Raw genomic sequence first — 19,823 nt, 5'->3', positions numbered from 1 at the left:
ACAACGTTTAGTAATAAAATTACTTCTATGTAGTGGTTCTAATAAAAATTAGATAAAATATCAATTTTTTGGAATTGAATGAGTAATTATTAATTATTTAGGATAATGTCTAGAAAATCATAGATTTTTATTATTTTTCTTAATTTAAACATGTTTTTTTGCTTATGTTACAATATTGTTGGTGGAACATAGTCGTGGTTCAATTTATATAATTAAAGATTAATCGTAATATAATTAAAGATAATATTAGTAAGAAAATATTACCCAAGTTCAACTCGCACTAAATTTAATCAAATTATTCAAGCTTAATTTTTATTTTATTTATTTAATAGTCGTTAGAATTTAATTTTATTATTATATTTTATTATATACATGTGAACGTATATATATATATATTATATTATCTATTTGTAGAGGTCTTGAGAATAACTGCATAATCCACTGACGGAGAACATCATTTCCTCCTTTTGCCCACTTCTATCATCACTATGCAATTTCCACGCTTCGTAATTGGTGTTAACCATGTCAACCTTCTTAAAATATTTATCTATAATAATGAGATTTGTTACAATTTTCACATCAATTTTTTTAACATAAGTTACCGACTAAAACCCCAAATAAATTAACAAATGATTGAATTTCAAATTTAAATTTATAATAAATTTGGGCTTATTATATTTTAGAGATGGATAAAGCAATAAATCTATATTAAATTTGGATTTTATGAATTTTGATGGATTGATTCAGTAAAAACTGTAAAATTATTGTTTTATTATCTATTGACTAATTGGCTCAAAATATTTTCAAATATAGATCGATGTATTACAATAAGTACATTTAATCATAGCTAATTTTATATTTAAAGATACATAGTTACAGTAATTAATCATTGACAACGGGCATCTTAGCCAAGGACTTGAAGAAATCTCCATCCAGGAGTCCTTGGGAAAAGGCGTTGGCCTTGACCTCTTGGACAGCGGAGGGCACCTCCAGTGCAACGGCATTGAATCTTTACAGGCACTCCTCAAAGGCTCGTTCTACTTCTGGGGCGTTTACGTTAGACGAAGTTGCAATGCGAGTGGGACTAGTGCTGCCACTTGCTCCCGAATGACTGTCGAGATCATTTGTTGGATAGCTCCCAGGAGTGATGGGGACAACTTCCCCAAGGAAGTATCAGAAGAAGTACTGCGACGTGGAGGCTCAGTCACTGGATCTGTAGGCCTAGAGGGTGCTGGGGTTGGTGCTCCACTGGTAGGGGCCAAGGATGTCCTTGAGACGACCTGCAAGGCCGGGGTGTTAGTAGGTACCTCCATGGATTTTTGCTTGCTTGGTGTGTTGATAAGTGCTTCCATTGTTACTCACGTCTTCAACTTTGTGTTACCCCCACGGTGCCAATTGATGCGTGCGGAAATAGCACGGTCCAACAAACTTGGACTTTTGTTTTGGATCTAAGGAAATGTGTGTAAGGACCTAGAAGACGGAACCTACAAAACAATACATTAGCACTTTGACGTCCAAATTAGTACTGATTTTAAACAAAGATAATCGTAAAAGAAAATAAACATAGTAAGAAATTGAGATATGATGATAGAATTAAAGAGGAAATAGGCTAAGTTCTTGATAAAGAGTGCTTAATGAACAAAAACAATGCTTGTAGAGCCGGGAGAGTGCCCCGCCTGGGTGCCCCGCCTGGTCGATAGGGGTCTGTACCTTTTCCTCTATTCTCGGCAGGAGAAGGATAAGGATGGTTAGTTTGGCTATGATTTGCTTTTTGACTTTGTATCTTCTGATTGAGGGGGACCTATTGCTGGCAACGACTCCTGGTCGTTAAGGAGTCCTAGGAGTGCCAATCGTCAAGGAGTCCAAAACTCTAGAGAGACTTCCCTTGAATCCGCATCCTCCAGGCTCACGAGGTAGTAGACTTGGCAAGCCAACTGTATGCCACGTGGAGACGGCTAGGTCTAGACATTGGAGCAGTCATCCTTATTGGGGCCGTGCTCTTGGGCCGAGTCAGGGGTGCCTTGGGTCCATGTACCCCTCTTCCTAAGTTTGTGGACTATTGGTGTTGGTGCATTAATTGGCCTTGAACCTTATTCTCCTTAAGCTAGACCTTCTTGTGCCACTATACATCATGATATATAATAAAATAATTCAAAATATATTTAAATATGAAATAAAGAGGCAAAATGGATATTTGTACATTTAAAGTAATCCTCAAAAAAGCAAAAAATGAAATCACTCACAATAGGTGAGTGTCAATCACCCTCCCTTTGTTTTTAATAGAAGGGGAGTTTTTTATTGTATTTTATAAAGTACAAGAGTCTTTTTTTCTATAAAATTAATATTGAAAGATTTCGCGCTATTTTACCAAAATAAAAGGGGTGTTATGCAATTTATCTTTTTTGTTTTTATAATTTTTTCCTCCTGCCATTGATTTCTAGAAAAGTGCCGAAAATCCAACATGTCAATATAAATTGAAAATCTGCAAATATTTGTTCTGAAGGTGGAAAGTGCCTATTTTAGTTATTTATAGGGTGCAAAGTGTAATTTAGCCTTTCTTTTCTTGATATTTTTACACAATCCCAAAACAAAAGGCATACGCCGCCATTTGTCCCTTCTGCGCTCCAAAAACCCTAAACCCCCACATTTGCCCACCAAAGAAATCTCTCTCCCTCCAAGGCTCCAAGAAGGCAACAACCAACGCAATGGCTGTAAGTCCCTCTCCTTAATTTTCTTCAGTTAAGTATTATGTTGCTTTAAGTCATTCCGAGATTTCAGAATTTGCAAGATTATTGCTATAGGAAAAAACCGATGGAAGGAAATTACTTCGGATTCGTTTTTTAATTATTCCTCTGGAAATTTTCATGTTTTCCAGGATTCGTTTAATTTATGGCTATTGTTTGACGTTAACAGATTGGAAAATTTGGGTTATGGAGCTACTTGCTTTAGTTTTTCTGAAAACTATTTGTTAATTTGAGTTATCAGTTTCTATATAAATTAAGAATTGTCATGTGGTATATATATTTAAATTTTTGTCTCGCTGATATACTCCCATCTGCCCACTGAAAATGTTCCATTCTGCAGTAGGCTTTCTGTGCTGACACCTGCACTAAAAAATGGGATTCTACAAAACATCATATTAACTGTGCAAGCATAGCATTTGCCGTTAAGGGATTGTAGACTTAGAATTGGAATTAGAGTTGCGTCTCTTGTAATTTTAAACAGTGGTTTTAGAAAAAGAAAAATTCCGGTTCAATGAGTTTACTATGAAGAACCCAAACATGTATTTGTCATTCATTCTTGTGTCCCCTGTAACCATGTAGGATTTTAGCTCTGGGACCTTAACACATTTATTTTACTATAGTTTCTCTTATCTTTGGTAGTACGATTAATAACTACAAAATACTAGAGGTACTGCGCATTGTAAAGATTAAGTGGTTTCCCTGAAGCAGTGGCTGTCATGACTGGGCTGTTATAAATAGGTTCTTAAATGCATAGAATCAACAGCGTAAATGATCTTCACCTTAATACGAGTATTATGCCTAAATTACGCATTGGTTCTTGTTTTGAATATGATGAGTTGTGTTGCCTGTTTCCGGTTCCTCGGGCCTAAATCTGTTTTACCTATTTCTGTTTGAACCTTAATTTCATAATGGTTTTGAGAGAAATCCAACTGCGAAAGCTAGTGAAGAAGAAGAGTGAATCTAAGTTAACCACCAGGTTTTCCTTTGTGCACATCAAAGCTTCTAAGGTATAACCTAAATTTAACAACGCAAAGAGCTGCAAACAATGTTAGGATTTTAACGGGAGGTTTCAGCTCTTGGAAGATCCAGAGAGGTAGTTGAAGAGATCTTGTGATGTGAGATGATGTAAAAGAGAGTAGGATGAAGAAGCAGCCAGAGATACTTAATAGCAGGACTAAGGAGAACTTGGATTCCAGGTCAGAGTTTTATCATGGACTGTGGGGAATTGGGGACTAACTTGTAGTAGATAACCTGGACAAATAGCATGCAATAAGTTAATGTATCTAATATAGGAATGTATTTCTAATGCATACTAAATATCCATGATATTGCCTACCCAACGACTGGAATTTGATAGTAAAATTTGACCTCTAGCATTTGACAGATCACTTAGAACTCTTAAGCCATGATTATGAACGCCCCCTTCGACTAAACATCCATCTTGTTTGGTGTAGGAGTCTTCTAGTTCAAGGATTCCATATTCACCTTTAATTTTCCAACATATATAGTATCTACACGTCTACGTCTACTCACCAGTTGGGTTATAGTTGCCGGACTGAACATGCTCTGCCATCAGCTGATGAATGGACTGTAGAAGGCAAGTAATTGTCATTTTTTTTGGTTTTTCTTTGCTGTTTGTGTTGTAGCTGTCAATACTGAGTAGGAAGAGACTTCATGCTGGAATGACTAACCGTTGCTGTATTCATATGATATAGTTGCAATGTTGCATAGATTTAAGCTTTAGTTTTGGACATGATTATCATTTTGTGTATTCTGAAACTTATTTATTCATTGTTCTTTCAGACTGTACCGGTTAATCCAAAGCCTTTCTTGAACAATTTGACTGGGAAGCCTGTGATGGTAAAACTTAAATGGGGAATGGAATACAAAGGTAGCAAGCTTTCTGGCACTTGTCGAATAAAACTTTTAATTTCTGTTCCTGCATTTGTACGCATTTCTTGATAAGTTTCTAACAAGTTGATGATTTTTCTTCTTTCTGGCTTCTGTTTCAGGTTATCTTGTCTCCGTGGATTCATACATGAACTTGCAGGTACCTATTGCTAAATTGAATATTCTCTGATTTGTTATGTTTATGCATCGATAGCTGTGATCAAATGCAAAAGAGAAAACACACATCGACTTGATTTGGATTTTCAATTGAAAGTATGACCAAATACTTAACTCTGTGATACTCCTGCAATGATATCGAGAGATAGCAAATATATCTAACATTGTAGGCTCATTTGTGGTAAAAATATATTGTTCATGTTTGTATGTAGTGGCCAGAACTTGCCTGTTTTAAGGCCAGACCAGTGTTGGTCTGTTTGCTGTATTTCAAGCGACTGCTGATTTATCTGCTGGCCGGTCCATGATTCTAGATATGCAGCTTTTGAAACTATTTCGAAACAATCTTTTGATGATGTATTGTTATAAAGGTGTATGCAACCTACCACACATTTGACCCTCCTGCTTTAAAATGTTTGAAATTTGAATCCGTGGTAGATCACCTGCATTCATGTGCTATAAGATGCATGAGGTTTGAGATTATGGATGGAGTTCTATCAATTCTTGTGGATTGCATCATTTCATCAAGTTATTGCAACTATTGGATTACAGGAGTCATTATCATTCACACAGAGAGTGAAGGATGAGGGGTATCTAAAGTTTTAATGCCTCCAACCATCTTCGAACAGTAATGAAAATGATATGAAATATATAACTGAAAAAGGGTAACTTTCTTTAATTATCAATGGAGCTGAACAAGAGTTTGAGTGGGAGTACTGCTCCCTTGGATATATTTATTCAAACCAAGCAGTTTTATGTTTAGCATTACTGTGATTAATGGGTATATTGGCAGCTCGCTAATGCTGAAGAGTATATTGATGGACAATCCACTGGAAATCTTGGAGAGATCTTGATCAGGTATTGAACCAGGCATTTACTTTAATTTTTTTGTCTTAATTGTCACCCAAGTACCTATGGTATTCATATTCTTGAGGTACATGGATGTCGTAGTTTGCCATGATCAGCTTAAGAATATTTGTTTACAAGATTTGGATCAGGTTGTCTTCCATGGTTAATTCTCTTTGTGCAAAATATTATGGATAAGTTCTTTGCTTAGTTCTTGAGTATATCATTTTCTGATTTCCAAATGCATAGTTTTCTATTGCCAAGCATAGGTTTTTAAAATGATTTTATGAGCATTTTCTTTACCTCAGACTTCAGAGATTGTTCAGCTTTTGATTTATTTTAACATACAAAAGTTGACACTATCAAGAACCAAAAAACTCTCTTTTAATGTAGCAGGAAAAGTTTCTGTCCTTGCAGTTGTCCGATTAACCATTACAATATGGAGCACTGTTTGCTCCGCGATGTGTGGAGTATTTTCATTCTCTAGTTCAGATCATTGACCAGATCTTCTGTGGGTTTTCCTTATTTCAGATGCAATAACGTCCTATATCTTCGAGGTGTGCCTGAGGATGAAGAAATTGAAGAAGCAGATCAGGACTAGGGTTCGATTGGTGTCTTTTGTATCATGACATTCTAACTGAATTGAGATCTTTGTGTCTATCATTAGGTGTACTTGAATCAAACCTAAGGGTACTCTTGTCTGAAGCAGAGACTATCTTTGTCGTGTAAAAATGTCCAGAATCATGTTATGAGTGTTATATTAAGGGCATTTTTTTCTTATCCAAGAATATTGATGTACTCATCTATTTTGACATATTTGGTTTAAAGAATTGATTTATAATTTTTAATCTGGTGGGTTTTATGCTTGAGTTTTAAAAGATTGATTATGCGAAATTTAATTATTCTGAAAGTTAAATGTTCACAATTTAAATTACAGATAAGCAAGAAGAGAGCATCAAGAATTTCAAATTCATTTGACTAGCATCTTGGAGAATTTCAAAAGGATTTAAAATGACTAGGTTATCGAGAAGATTTCGAATCTAGTATAATTATATTTAAAATCTAATTGATTTGATGGAGGATTTAAATCCCTTATTCATTTTATAAAGCCAAAAAAGTCAGATGTATTTTAACTATAGATTTTAAATTCCCAATACTTAAATCCATCAATTGATAAAATATTTAGTTGTAGTAAAACTACAGCGGAGGTTTAAACATTTAATTGTTTCAAGTTTATGTATTTTGAAGAAATAACTTTTCATATCGCTAACAAGAATGAATTTGTTTAAATGAGTTATTCTTAAGTTGTTTATGGCCTTTCTAACCCACAAAAGAGTTCAACCATTAGTTTTTCACACGAATGAAAAATAATCAATTCCAAAAATATAAGGTATTAATATTGATACAGTTAGAACAATTAATATCAAAATTAATTTAATAACGTACTTAAACTGGATTTATCTCTTTTATTTTCCTTAAATTTTAAAATTTCAATTTTAGCTAATATCATGCCCTTAACATAGGAGGGCGGGAGCAAGAGAGTTAAAAAATAAAAAAAATAGAGGTATCATTAGGGCCAGCAAATGTAATATCAACATCTTTAGTATCTATCTATTATTTATGATTTATTATATTTAAAGCAGATTCTTTTGTTAATTAGTGAAATTGAGGCTTTGTGGCTGTAAGATTGTTAGTTCGAGTCCCATCAATATTAAATATGATTTTATTATTTTTAAAGTAATTTTTTTTTTTGTTAATAAGGCTTAGCCCAATTCGTGAAATTGAGCCCATGTGACTATAATGTTTTCAGTTTAAGTCCCATCAACATGTATGTGATGTTACGCTATATTCTAGGGATGTTCTTGGTGCGGTTTTTATTAGCGATTTTATAAAATAATATTTTAAATTATCACTTTTATAACTAAAACTAAAGGTACGATTTTGTGCATTTTAATACTTATAACAAACGTATAATATTGTAACTAACAAAATAAAAAAATGAATTTACAAATGTTTATATATAACAACTTGCAATCAAGAAAGATAAACATTGGATGAAATTCAAACCCATAATGATCTTGTCATTTTCATTTTGTACTGAGAATTGGGAATGCTTTGATAGTTGATACCTCCAAGGTAAAATGCTACAAAGACCATTGTACCCCTCTGACTATATTCAAGTTTTGCAGTTCACTGTAGTGCCGTTAAACCCCCCCCCCCCTCATCCGTCAAGCAAGATAGCAAACGAACCCACAAGAGATCGGCCTCTTCTGTCGGTGCACGGATCTGCTACGTTTTCTCCCACAAGAGATCGGGCGTCCTTCACCGTCCGGTCTCGTGCCATTGCTTCGATCGGATTTCCTCTAGTGTCCTGTAAGAGCTCCGCGCTTTTGAATTTTCTATTTTGGTGGTTGCTGATCAATTTGTTCTGTTGTTTTGGTAGCTGTATCATGTGGTTGTTGTTTTTTCCGATTTAGTCTTCTTTGATTCTGTTGACGGTGATGATTTGATGAGTTGTGCATTTTTTATTCTGGAGATGAAGTAAGAGAATAGATCATGAGGATGTCGCTACTTTGCTTGATTGAGGTTGGAAGATTTTTTCTAGAATGGTTTAGCTGAAACCCAGTTCCTAGTTAAGTGAGGTTTTGAGTGCGGAAACCACATGGCGAGTTTAAATTCATTTGGATGTGATTTGGGTGAGTTGGAGGGAGCTTGTCTGGACTGGAATTAGTGATGCAGGTTGAGTATGTGATATTTACATCTACTATGGTGAGGTGGGGTAAGTAAGAAGAATAAATCATGACAGTGTAGAGAATTGTGGGTTGTGCTATAACAGTGTGATGGAAAGAGGTTTGCGTTTGTCTGAATTAAAGAATCCTTAAATCAAGTATGGGGAATTTGCTGGGAAATTCATAGACAAAAAACTCATTCAAAATAAAGTTTATTTAGGATGAATTAAATCAAATTACCAACTTTCCTCTCCATCTTTCATAATTAGCACAAAAATCTCCCATCTTGTGTTCTGTTAAAAAAATTATATATAAGTTATTAATTGACCATTTTGCTCTTGAATTTGATTGAAATAATAATTTTGATTATCAATTGATTAAATGATCATATTCCCATAGGTGTTTTGGTAATGTTATATATTTCTGAAGAGTTCTATTTGTAATGCTGATACGTGATGGAGTGTCTTTGTAATATAAACATAATTAAAATTTATTATCTTAAATACATATAATATCTTGAATGAATAATGTTACTGGGAGCCCCTGATTATTTTTATGTATAAAGTGTTTGGATTTTAAAATTGAGCTCTTAAGAGTAGACCAAATCATAATTTTTCTTATTGGGTACAATTTGAAAAATGGCCAAATTGAACTCCATAACAACTCTACTCCCTCCTTTTCCTCCCACAGCCATTTCCTCCTCTCTCCCTTTGTTTCTTCCTGGGGCTCCCTCTTCTCTCTCCTTTCTCTTCTTTCTTCTTTGTTCTCCTTTCTTGTGCTCCATCTCATCTCTTTGCCCCTTCTACTTGTATCTCATACTTCCTTCCTCTCACAAGCTTATTGAGCATTATCCTATTTTCCTCCCCGGTACTGCCAACTCCTCTCTCATCTCCCCATTGCATTTTCTCGCCTTTTTCTGCGAACCATCTCTTCTATCTCTCCTTCACTACCTCTCTTCTCTTTTCACCCCCTCTCTGTCTTTCCCCTTGGCAATCCAACTTGTCAACACGCAACCTTTCCTCCTTCCTCTTCAATTCATATCCCTCACTCCCGGACACAGTGGTTCTCTCTCTCTTTTATGCTACCCATACATCTGCCTTCTCCCAATTTGTTACCCCGCTTTTCCATGTCTTCCAAAAAAAGAAAAAAAAAAAAAAAGAGAGAGAGAGAAGGATTATAGTGATGATATATATGTGGGGATGAAACTTTCATTATTTTAATTTTATAAATAGTGAGAAGAAACTTTGTCTGTTATAATTATAATTTTTAAAAGTTCAATGGTAACAAAATAGTGATTAGAGTATAGGGAAAAGAATGTTGTTAGAAGACATTAGTGATGATTTTTGTTGTCACTAGGTTTTTAGTCTATAAGTATTATGCGCTATCAATAGTGACAACTTAAAAAACACTAGGATGACAAAGAAAACTTCTAGCCCAAGTTCCAAGCATAGGTGTTGATCAGAGTCCATCGGACCCATACCTAGGATGACGTGATACATCACAACTTGGATGTGAGGTAGGTAAAACACTTGGAGAGGATTTGGTCAAATGTAATTGTTCTTTCAATTGAATCCCTCTCTTACCTCTCTTATAGATATTAACATGGGCACAAATATCGATGATACCTCTCGTTTATAATAGCTTAAAACCTGCCATGTCCAACCATTTTATTAATATTTGTTTATTTTCAATCTTTCCTTTTTTAAATGTAAGCAGTTTCTTGCTTCCCATTTAGTTATAAAGGATTTGACAAACTTGTATCTTCATTCCTCAGTAATAAGGATGAAAATAGAAGTCTTAATTGTCTGTATTGATGTATTTTTTCGCAATGTACATTTATTCCTGATAGAAATAATTGAATATTTGGCATTAATGGTATATTTTAATTACTGATCTGTTGGCTTTAATTCGACATATTGTGTGCCCTATTGTACCCTGCTAGTGATGCTTGTTCTTTCTGTGAGCTGATAAAATCTAGTGCATGGCAGAATAGCTCTGATGGGAACAGACAGTCAAAATTGGCATTTGGACTTAAGCTATGATCAGTGGGAAGCACTCCCCGTATCTGGTCAGCGCCCTGGTGCTCGGTACAAGGTGGTATTCAGCTAAGGATTTAAATTCTATAAGTTTATGTCCTTATCCATTTCCGGAATTGTTTCTTGTCTTTTGTTTTCATCAGCAACTTAAGCATGCTGAGTTCATATGTTTTCTTTTCATTTCTTTTCCCCCTTTTAGGACAAAAAATGGTATCAGTTGCTCATTTTGAATTGACAATTTGCAATATTTTTGAGCCCCCAGCATGCTGCAACTGTATTCGAAGAGAAGTTATACATTACCGGTGGTAGTCGCAATGGTAGATACCTATCTGACTTTCAGGTATTGCTAATTGTTCTTTAATGTTACTTGTGGAAGTTTTCTTTTCCAATTTCAGGGGTTTTATTATTTTCTTGCAATGCTTTAAGGTTTTTGATCTGAAAAGTTTGACGTGGTCAACCATAAAATTGAACATGGAAACCAATGACCTGAAAAGTAAGGATGCTATCCCACTCGAAGGTTTTCCAGCAACTTCTGGTCATAGTATGGTATGATAGAATTGCATATTTGAATTCCTCGGATTTGTGTATTAGTATTCCTATTGCAGCATTCATTCTTTATGTTTCAGTTTTATACTGCAAACTGACCCTAGTTTGTTCAGAGATGATATCAATATATTATCATTATCTACTTTTGATTGGCGTAAACCTAAATTTTCATGTCCAGATCAAGTGGCAAACGAGACTTCTTCTTCTTGCTGGCCTCTCGAAGAATACTGCTGACAGGGTAACAGGTATCTTTCTACTGAATCCAGGGTAGGGGTGTAGAAGTCTCCGATCTGGTCCATTCCGATCCTGCGTAAAATGATTTTAGTCTTTGTTTAACTTTTTTGGGTGCCAAAGATCGAAATAGATTATTATTATAAACTTTTAACTCTGAACTTTTTGATGCGTGCTGTAGTTTGGTTCATTGATCTTGAATCGCACAATTGCGGTGTTGTTGAGACCTTTGGAAACGTTCCGGTAATAAACTCGAAATCTTTTGACTTCTCATTAAAAATTCTATTTCCTTCTTACCCATTCTGTGCTGTTTATTGAACTATATCCTTGTTGGCAATTTGACGGGTCATGAATGCAGCAGGTTCATGTAGTCCCCATGACATGGATGCTTATTTTTGATTTAACAATGTAATTATTAGGTGTTGTTATGGTATTTCATTAGGTGGCTCGCAGTGGGCAATCTGTTACACTGTTTGGCTCTAAACTTATCATGTTTGGTGGAGAAGACTGGAATAGACGATTACTAAATGATGTTAACGTTCTTGATTTGGAAACAATGACATGGAGTGCTGTTGAGACTACGTAGGTTATCTACTCACACCACTGAACACTACATCCACATTCATGGAAGAAGCTCTTATTTTTGTTACCTTTGGCAGACAGACACCTCCAACCCCCAGATTTGATCATGTGGCCACACTACATGCTGAGCGGTATCTTTTTGTCTTTGGTGGATGCTCTCATTCTGTCTTTTTCAATGACCTCCATGTGCTGGATCTGGAAACAGTAAGCTGCTTCTCTTGTATTAATTGATATAGTGCTTTAAGCATGTTAATATTCGGACTTCAGAAGGGGCATTATCAATGCTACAGTGAAGTTTTGATAGGCTTATTCTATGTTTCTCGTACATATTTGAAGAAGAATGATCTGAGTGAACAGAAATCCATACACAAGGTGAACCTCTAGGTAATAGCAAAACAGCCGCACTCTTGGTTCATTTTTTATAATCTGTTCCCCATAACTAACACTTTAACACTTTTACCCCAAGAATCTCATATATCCTTGCTTTTGTATGAGAAGAAACTAAATTACATTTTAGCCAGATTGCTACATCCTCTGCTTTTCTGGAGTTTGTTTCTGTATTGTTTAATTTCACATCATTTGCATTATCATCATGCGCCTACTTCAATGTAAAAAACTGTTAATTCCTCGTTATAAGATCGGCTTATAAGTTCTCTTTATTGGATGCATATTCTTATTGGACCTTCATGCTATTTCTCTTTCTCATTAACGGGAGAATTATAGGAAACTTATTAACAATGACATCTCTTGAGGTTTGACTAAATATAGATTGAATGCTTTAGGTTTGGGAATTGCATCCACCTCTTAGACACTTGATACTGTTAAAAAAACCCAACGTTTTTAAATAAAATGGCATTTTTGCCTCTTTTTAAAAAAGAAACCCTCCCATGTGGTTTTTTCAAATTACAGGGAGATCTCCTAACGTCTGTCAATTTATATATTACCGTCCTTTAGATCTTCCCTTTTCGTGGTTAGACTCCATATAGTTTAAAGTTTGTCCTAAGAAATAATAAAATTCATAGGCAACTAAAAGCACTTTTGAATTTAAACCAAGTTAAATCACCAATCACATTCAAGTCTAAAATCTGTACTTAGATCTGAATATAAATTTGGATGGCTATCTTTTCTCTTCTATTCTTACTCGCATACATCATGCTTGCTGTAAATCTAAAAAAATTCAAGTTAACATATCAGAGTAAGGTTCATGGACATAAGTTGTTGATTGATTGTTTGTATGATTATTAACAACAATATATTGGTGCTCATTAATTTTTAAAAGTAAAATATAGAAGTGATTGAAAATAAAATGTAAGAGATTTTGTGCAATTAATCTTCTAAGTGCTAAATTTAATTGAAATAACATAAAATGCAGTTATTAATATAACATAAAATAGTTTTAAAATTTTACGACAAGTTGGAAATATTAAATTTTATGGCAATTGAAAGTTAACACAAAATGGATTAGTGTCATAGGGATATCTGTAGAAATGGTCACAATTCACTGGTAAGTTCTGCAAATTTAGGCTAACCAAGGGGTTTAAATTTCTTATTTACCAATATGAGATGCCAAGATGTAACCAACTACTGCTGGAGTTATATATAAGTTGACAAGAAATGTTGGGGGATGTATATGAAATTTTGGAAACTTTAGAGGTTTTTATCTGCATTTAAGACATCTTCAATGGTGGTATCAAATCAATTATAAAATTGGATTCTCATTCTTTTTCATGTTGATTTTAAAATTCCATCAATAGTATTAGTGGCTGGATCTATTTGTCACACAACAAATATCAAGCGTACTAACTGTAATTTCTTTTGACATGGGAGATATATTTGCAATTAAATCGAATCTCATGGGAGAACGTTGTAATTATTCTTAATATACATTATTTTCCATTCACTTAATTGCTGTTTAAATTTAGGGCATTGACGTCTGTGGGACGGCGGTATGTTTTAGGGGTTAATTTGGCAGAATAGTCTATCATGGAGATCTACTGTGACTTGTTGATAAAATAAACACGGCCTTAATTCATAGAAGCTGGTGATTATGATTGTTTTATTATTGTTCAGATGGAATGGTCTCAGCCACAAGTGCAGGGTGATCTGGTGACTCCCAGAGCAGGTCATGCTGGTGTTGCAGTTAAAGGAAACTGGTTTATAGTGGGTGGTGGAGATAATAAAAGCGGTAAGTGAGATATGGATGGAGTCCAGTTCTTGTGTGATATTTTATTTATTTCTCACATTAGCTTATGCTTTTTTTAAAAGATAAAAAATAAACTATCATAGTTGTTAAAGGTGCATGGCCTAAAGGTGCCCAGAAGCCATAGTGCATGGCGCGGTATGTGTTTTGTGCCTTTCTAAAGCACGGCTCATATTTGCAAAACTGAACTATATATCTTTTAACATCAATAATGTCCAAAAAATTAATATAAACACTAAAAATTATATTAACCATTATACCATAAAAGAAATATGTAAAACAATTAGTTAAGGGTTTTCTCATCCTTTCTGGTTTTCCTTTTCCTGATTTGTTTGTTTATCTCTTTTAAAAAAAAATGTTAAAAGCCTCATTCAGGACTAGTTGAAGCCCATCTTCAAATAAATTGGGCTTCACTCAATTTTTTTTAGCCTAGCCTTAAAAGGGTTGGGCTTTCACCTGGCGGCATATAGCGCGCCATTTCATCGTCATGCCCGGGCTTGCTCCATTTGTGCCATGCGCCGTGGCACTCCGTTCATAACTAGATTTCTATGCTGGGTTGAGATGAAAGTCCGTTTCTGTTTGCAGGTGCATTGGAGACTCTTGTTATAAATTTGTCCAAGCTTGTTGTATCTGTGGTCACAAGTGTAAAAGGAAGAGATCCACTAGCTAGTGAGGTACTACACTACCTTCCCAGTCCTCTAATATTGAGTTTCTGTGCTGGGGATCGATACTCAGAAGGTGTTAATATATGTTGAATAAAAGCTGGGGCATTTGTATAATTGACAATTAGTATCCAACTGTCAGTATTTGTCTTGAAAGGTGTGCAACTAGGAAAAACATCAAGTTGCATTTCCTTTCCTCAAAGACATGGAAGATGATTGACTCATTGCTTTCAGATCTGACTCAGTTTCCGCATACAACTTGACTTTGACCGTGGAAGGGCTTTCTCCAGAAAAAGGAGTTGTATTCACATTTCATTCTTATGATTAAATACATAAGAGTGGTTCTTCCAGCAATTTATGTAAACCAAAAGCATTCTGCATATCTTAACGTGTTACGTTGTGCTCTATTTTCTGTATCACCTACAGATTTCTTTAACTTCATTTCTGCATAAAAGTCTAATATGAAGCTGTAAACAGGGAATCAGCATCTCATCTGCATCACTTGGTGGTGAGAATTTTTTGGTTACATTTGGTGGGTACAATGGAAAATACTACAATGAGGTATGCTTTACATTACTTTACAAGTTTATCTATCTTCATTTCAGAAAGGATTATAGCGGGTGCATATGCTTAACAGATTGGCAGATGTCTGTTTGGTTCGTCTTACAAATAGGGTTTTGTAGATGTAGTAGATCTTACTAGGTAGTTGCAGAGATGGTTATGTTGTACTAGTAATTTTGCAGATTTATGGTATATGAATGAGGCTATTCTATTTATGTGGAAGGTGGAATGTATCTAGCATGAGATTTCCATATTAAAAAAATTGCATGCTCATACAACTTTTAACTTGTAGATATAGTAAATTCTGGGTGAAACTTTTCTGTTCTGAACGCTAGCTTATCATCCTACTTTTTACTGATACAAATTTTCATTAGTGAAGTGAGGGTAATTCAGACCTTTCCATTTGGCATATCTTCATAACTAACTAGTTCAAATTATGATATCGAGTATTCTTGCTAATTCTTGTTCGTGCTATATTTATCTATCAAAAAAACTGAGAAGCTGCAGAGTTGAATAGTATCCCCATCTTGAACTTCAGTTCTGGCTGTTTCAAAGTCTCTTTGGAATGAACATATTAATTTCAGAAGTGATTTAGAATTTTATAGATGTCAAAGGTGAAGGAGAAAATTTGTTCTCTCAGTTATTTGGAATTTCCAGAAAAAGGTATAGGATCCAAAATTTTATACGAAAAGTTAAAACCTTATCCAATATTAACTCCATGGAGAATAACAATGCTATTTAATATTTGTTAATAATGAGGAGTAATTTTGCATCATATCAAATCCATTATGTCTGCACTTCTATTATTTTTCATTTCACTTTCTTGTCCTAATGTTTACTTAGCTCCAATATGCTCCCTGTATTTTTTCTTCTCAGGTCTTTGTTATGCGGGTCAAACCAAGGGATTCTTTACATCCTAAGATATTGCAGTCACCAGCAGCTGCTGCTGCCGCAGCTTCTGTCACTGCTGCATATGCCTTGGCAAAAGCTGAAAGTTTGGATTTCCCTGAAAAAGAAGATTCAAATCCTAAGGTGATCCAAGTGGATAACTCTCAGCAGGATCATTCAGTTGAAATTAATTCAATCAAGGAAGAAAAGAAGGCTTTGGAATTATCACTTATTGAGGTTACAAACGAGATCTCTGCTCTAAAGACCAAGATTGAAGAGACAAATGGAAATTATAATGAATTGTCCAAGGTCTAGTTTTGCCGGAACAAATTGTTTCATTTTTCCAATAGCAGTTGTTACAAATCTTATCATCTTCGTGAATTGATTGCAGGAATTACATTCAGTGCAAGGACAACTTGTTGCTGAGCGATCGAGATGCGCCAAACTGGAGGTCGTACTTTCTAGCCGCCACTTCCATTTTTTCTGGTCATTTGGATTTTCCTGAAATCTTTTTTGAATGTCAGAATAACCCTGATTTTTTAGTCCAGAAGTTGCAGAAGCATGATTAAATTATGTATCTCTTTATCTGAACCAATATTTGATATCCATCTATATACTATGGCATTATCAGGCACAAATAGGCGAGCTACAGAAGATGCTTGAATCATTGCCATCATTAGAAGAAAAAGTTCAAGCCCTTAGGGCAGAAAAATCTGCATTTGAACGTGATATGGAGCTTGCTGCAACAGTCCAGAGCCAGAGGTCTGGTGGCATTTGGAAGTGGGTTGCTGGATAAGCATATTGCCCCGACCATGAACTTGCTAAGGTCAGTGGCCACCACTTTGTCCTTCATCCATCTGAATATACCTGGAGCTGTCATTACTTCAGTCAATATACATGCTAGAGTGAGTTTTGAAGTGCTTTCTGCTCTTGTGCCATTTAATGACTTAGAAAGCTAGATACAAAAAGAATTCTCTTATCACTTTTTGTTTACTTCATCCAATTCATGTTTTATTTTCTTGAATTACATTTTCAGAGTAAATGTTTTGCTTTTTCATGTGATCATAGCCGATACTGAATATTCAGATTTATTCCTTATTGATTTAGTTATGTAATGCTGCCAACTTAAAGACACTTACATGTGTCGACGAAGAAGATTGTATGACTTCTTTAGCACTGCTTGAAAACCTAATGTAGACATTTTGTGTTTGGTGGAGCAAGTGTTTCTGAATAATTGAACATCCTGCAATTCTTAGGTGATTTGGCTTGAAAACCTCATGTATGGGGAAGATTGCCCAATCTATCCATTTGTGAAATATTCTATACTTGCATTTTATTCATTCACGAGGTGGATTGTTCTTACCATGTGAAAGAAAGAAATTCACAGTCGTAGAAGACAAAAAACGGAGGACAACTGCAACTCTTCTATGCTTGAGCATTGACTTTTTCAAGATGTTGAGGTGATTTAAACTTTCTGTGGAGCTCAAATTTCCGTTATCATTTATGTCTTCACTTGGTGGGAAGCCCTATTTCTTCAACCATCCAAGTGTACGTAGAGTGAACTGTAGATCACTATTTGGAGGAAAAAAAAAAAAAACAAGAACAAGAAAATCTTATTATCATAAAAGATTTTGTAATCTGCATCAACTTTATAATAAGTCAATTGAGAATAAATATGAATTTTAATATAATTTTTTTCTGACATAAGCAAATTCTGTAAACTTGGATATAATTATTGGACCAAACAAACTTTAAAAGTATTAGGTATAATTTTTTATGCTGCAGAAATTTTGTATGTAATTTTATCAAACTTGGGAAAAAAGAAGGTGTAATTATCTTTAAAAAATAAAAATGAATATGAGCAAGTAGCAAGTAGCACCACAAAGTACTAAATATCATTTACAAGAAAATACATCTTTTAATATAATTTCTAGTAGATGTAAGAATGGAATTCAGGATCCTCCCACTCACAAGTGAGAGCAAAATGGTAGTAGAAAACTCGATCAAAGATTCCTAAATGTCAAGCTCTTTCCTATACCTTCTTTTATCTCGTCATTAAAAAAATATAGTTCGAGTGGTAAAATTGAAGTTTTACGATGAAAAAATTGTATTATTGAGTCTATAGATATGAACGATCATATACTTTAACACTAGCTGTTTTTTAATATGTAACGTATTTAAACTTTGTATTTGATATATCAAATAATGTAATAAATTGTTTCTGTCAAACAAGTCAATAAATTTATCTATAAATAAATCTGAACTCGGGAGGTTGAAACAGATATCTCCACTGTTATGTTGCATGGATTACATATAATGTAAAGGAGAAATGCTATATTTGGTCCATTAAATTTTTGTTTAAAATTATCTTAGTTTTGATTTTAGCATTTCTAAACTTTAGTTTGGTCCTCCTAACTATTTTTCGGGGAAAATATAGCAGAAGTTCGACTTTTTGGAGGGTAAGATGGTCCATTTTAGTTTGATTTTATTACTTTAGTTTTTTAAATTTATAAAATTATCAAATTAGTCCTTTTTAGAAAAGAAAATATTTTTTTAATATTTTTATATGTGAATATGATGTAATTATCTTGTATGAAAATGAAAACTTTGATCTCTTGTGAACATAATAATATATTACTTAACTTAATATAACAATTAGTCTTTTTCTTTTTCAAAACTGGCAAAAAAAATCAAAATTATGAATAAATTTTATAAAACTTATTTAATATGAAAATATAGTTAAAAAAATTTAAGTCGATTTTTTAATCTTAGGAGTTAGAGATAAGTCTAATAAAATTAAATCTTAACAATATTTATTAAATATTAATAGCTACGGTTCTGAAGAAAAAGTTGGTAGAATGTACTTTTAACTAGATTATTTGGTCGGATTTTGAATATAAAATTCGTTTTGAGTTATTACAGAAATTTTTTTATAAAATGAAACTATGTATTTAAAAAACCTCTAAAAAATGAATTATATGTATATGAAATCCATCAAAAAATCTAGTTAAAAAGTATGATATACGCCTCAAATATTTAATAAATATTGTTATAGTTTAACTTTTCAAAACTTATCTTCAACTCTTAAAATAAAAATTACCGACTTAGGTTTTTTAACTATATTTGTATATTGGATAAGTTTTATTAAATTTCTTCATAATTTTTTCTTTTTAACCAATGAAAAGAAGGAGATTTTTTATTTTAAGTTAAACAATCTATTATTATGTTCACAAGAATTCAAAGTTTTCATTACTCATATAAGATAATTATGATATATCAACATATAAAAATATAGAAAAAGTTATTTTTTTTTTATTTAAAAATGATCAATTTGACAATTTTATAAACTTAAGGGACGAAAGTGATAAAATCACTTATTGGCCATTTTACTCTCCAAAGAGTCAAAATTCAGCCACATTTTCGTCAGAAAATGGCAAGAGGGACCAAACTGAGATAAAAATTAAGAATGTTAAAAACAAGAAATGAACTTGAAGGATTAACGTAATTCTGAATTAAAACTTAAGGGACCAAATATAATATTTACTCTAATATTTAATATCTTAATGTGTCCCCTCACGTGCAAATCCTGCACGTCAAATATTTTTTTATAAATGTGTGACAAAGAGATTCGAACCCAGAATTTCTTACTTGTTCCGACTCCCCATCATATTAAACGATCATCACATCTAAAAATTTAAAATAATTAAAGATAAAAATCATTTATTTGTTTTTGT

At 33.8% G+C, this 19,823-nt stretch overlaps 2 protein-coding genes across 5 annotated transcripts; both read left to right on the top strand.

Moving 5' to 3' along the window:
* The first annotated feature begins 2,551 nt into the window (after positions 1 to 2,551).
* On the top strand, positions 2,552 to 6,502 carry RUXF (small nuclear ribonucleoprotein F). Of its 2 annotated transcripts, XM_011103235.3 has the most exons (6): positions 2,564 to 2,711; positions 4,199 to 4,341; positions 4,548 to 4,635; positions 4,757 to 4,794; positions 5,602 to 5,666; positions 6,186 to 6,502. In XM_011103235.3, exons 3-6 carry the CDS (start codon positions 4,602 to 4,604, stop codon positions 6,253 to 6,255), a joined length of 207 nt encoding a protein of 68 aa, XP_011101537.1. In that variant the 5' UTR covers positions 2,564 to 2,711; positions 4,199 to 4,341; positions 4,548 to 4,601; the 3' UTR covers positions 6,256 to 6,502. The 2 variants fall into 2 exon arrangements, with proteins under 2 accessions (XP_011101536.1, XP_011101537.1); XM_011103234.3 differs by lacking the exon at positions 4,199 to 4,341 and having other exon boundaries at positions 2,552 to 2,711.
* A 1,350-nt stretch (positions 6,503 to 7,852) lies between these two features.
* LOC105179598 (Galactose oxidase/kelch repeat superfamily protein) lies at positions 7,853 to 17,305 on the top strand. 3 transcript variants are annotated; one of them, XM_020691363.2, is made up of 14 exons: positions 7,853 to 8,027; positions 10,377 to 10,477; positions 10,682 to 10,759; positions 10,846 to 10,965; positions 11,144 to 11,210; positions 11,378 to 11,439; positions 11,639 to 11,778; positions 11,856 to 11,982; positions 13,849 to 13,963; positions 14,564 to 14,652; positions 15,118 to 15,201; positions 16,078 to 16,398; positions 16,481 to 16,540; positions 16,721 to 17,305. In XM_020691363.2, the coding sequence occupies exons 2-14, from the start codon at positions 10,382 to 10,384 to the stop codon at positions 16,883 to 16,885; spliced, it is 1,524 nt and encodes a 507-aa protein (XP_020547022.2). In that variant the 5' UTR covers positions 7,853 to 8,027; positions 10,377 to 10,381; the 3' UTR covers positions 16,886 to 17,305. The 3 variants fall into 3 exon arrangements, with proteins under 3 accessions (XP_020547022.2, XP_020547023.1, XP_020547024.1); XM_020691364.2 differs by having other exon boundaries at positions 7,891 to 8,027; positions 10,372 to 10,477; XM_020691365.2 differs by lacking the exon at positions 7,853 to 8,027 and having other exon boundaries at positions 10,372 to 10,477; positions 10,619 to 10,759.
* Positions 17,306 to 19,823: the final 2,518 nt, after the last annotated feature.

The sequence above is a fragment of the Sesamum indicum genome, linkage group LG7 (assembly GCF_026168435.1).
Source record: "Sesamum indicum cultivar Baizhima isolate 11 linkage group LG7, ASM2616843v1, whole genome shotgun sequence".
NCBI lineage: Eukaryota > Viridiplantae > Streptophyta > Magnoliopsida > Lamiales > Pedaliaceae > Sesamum > Sesamum indicum.
Note: the sequence above shows the minus strand (reverse complement) of the source record. Positions and strands in the feature narration are given on the sequence as shown.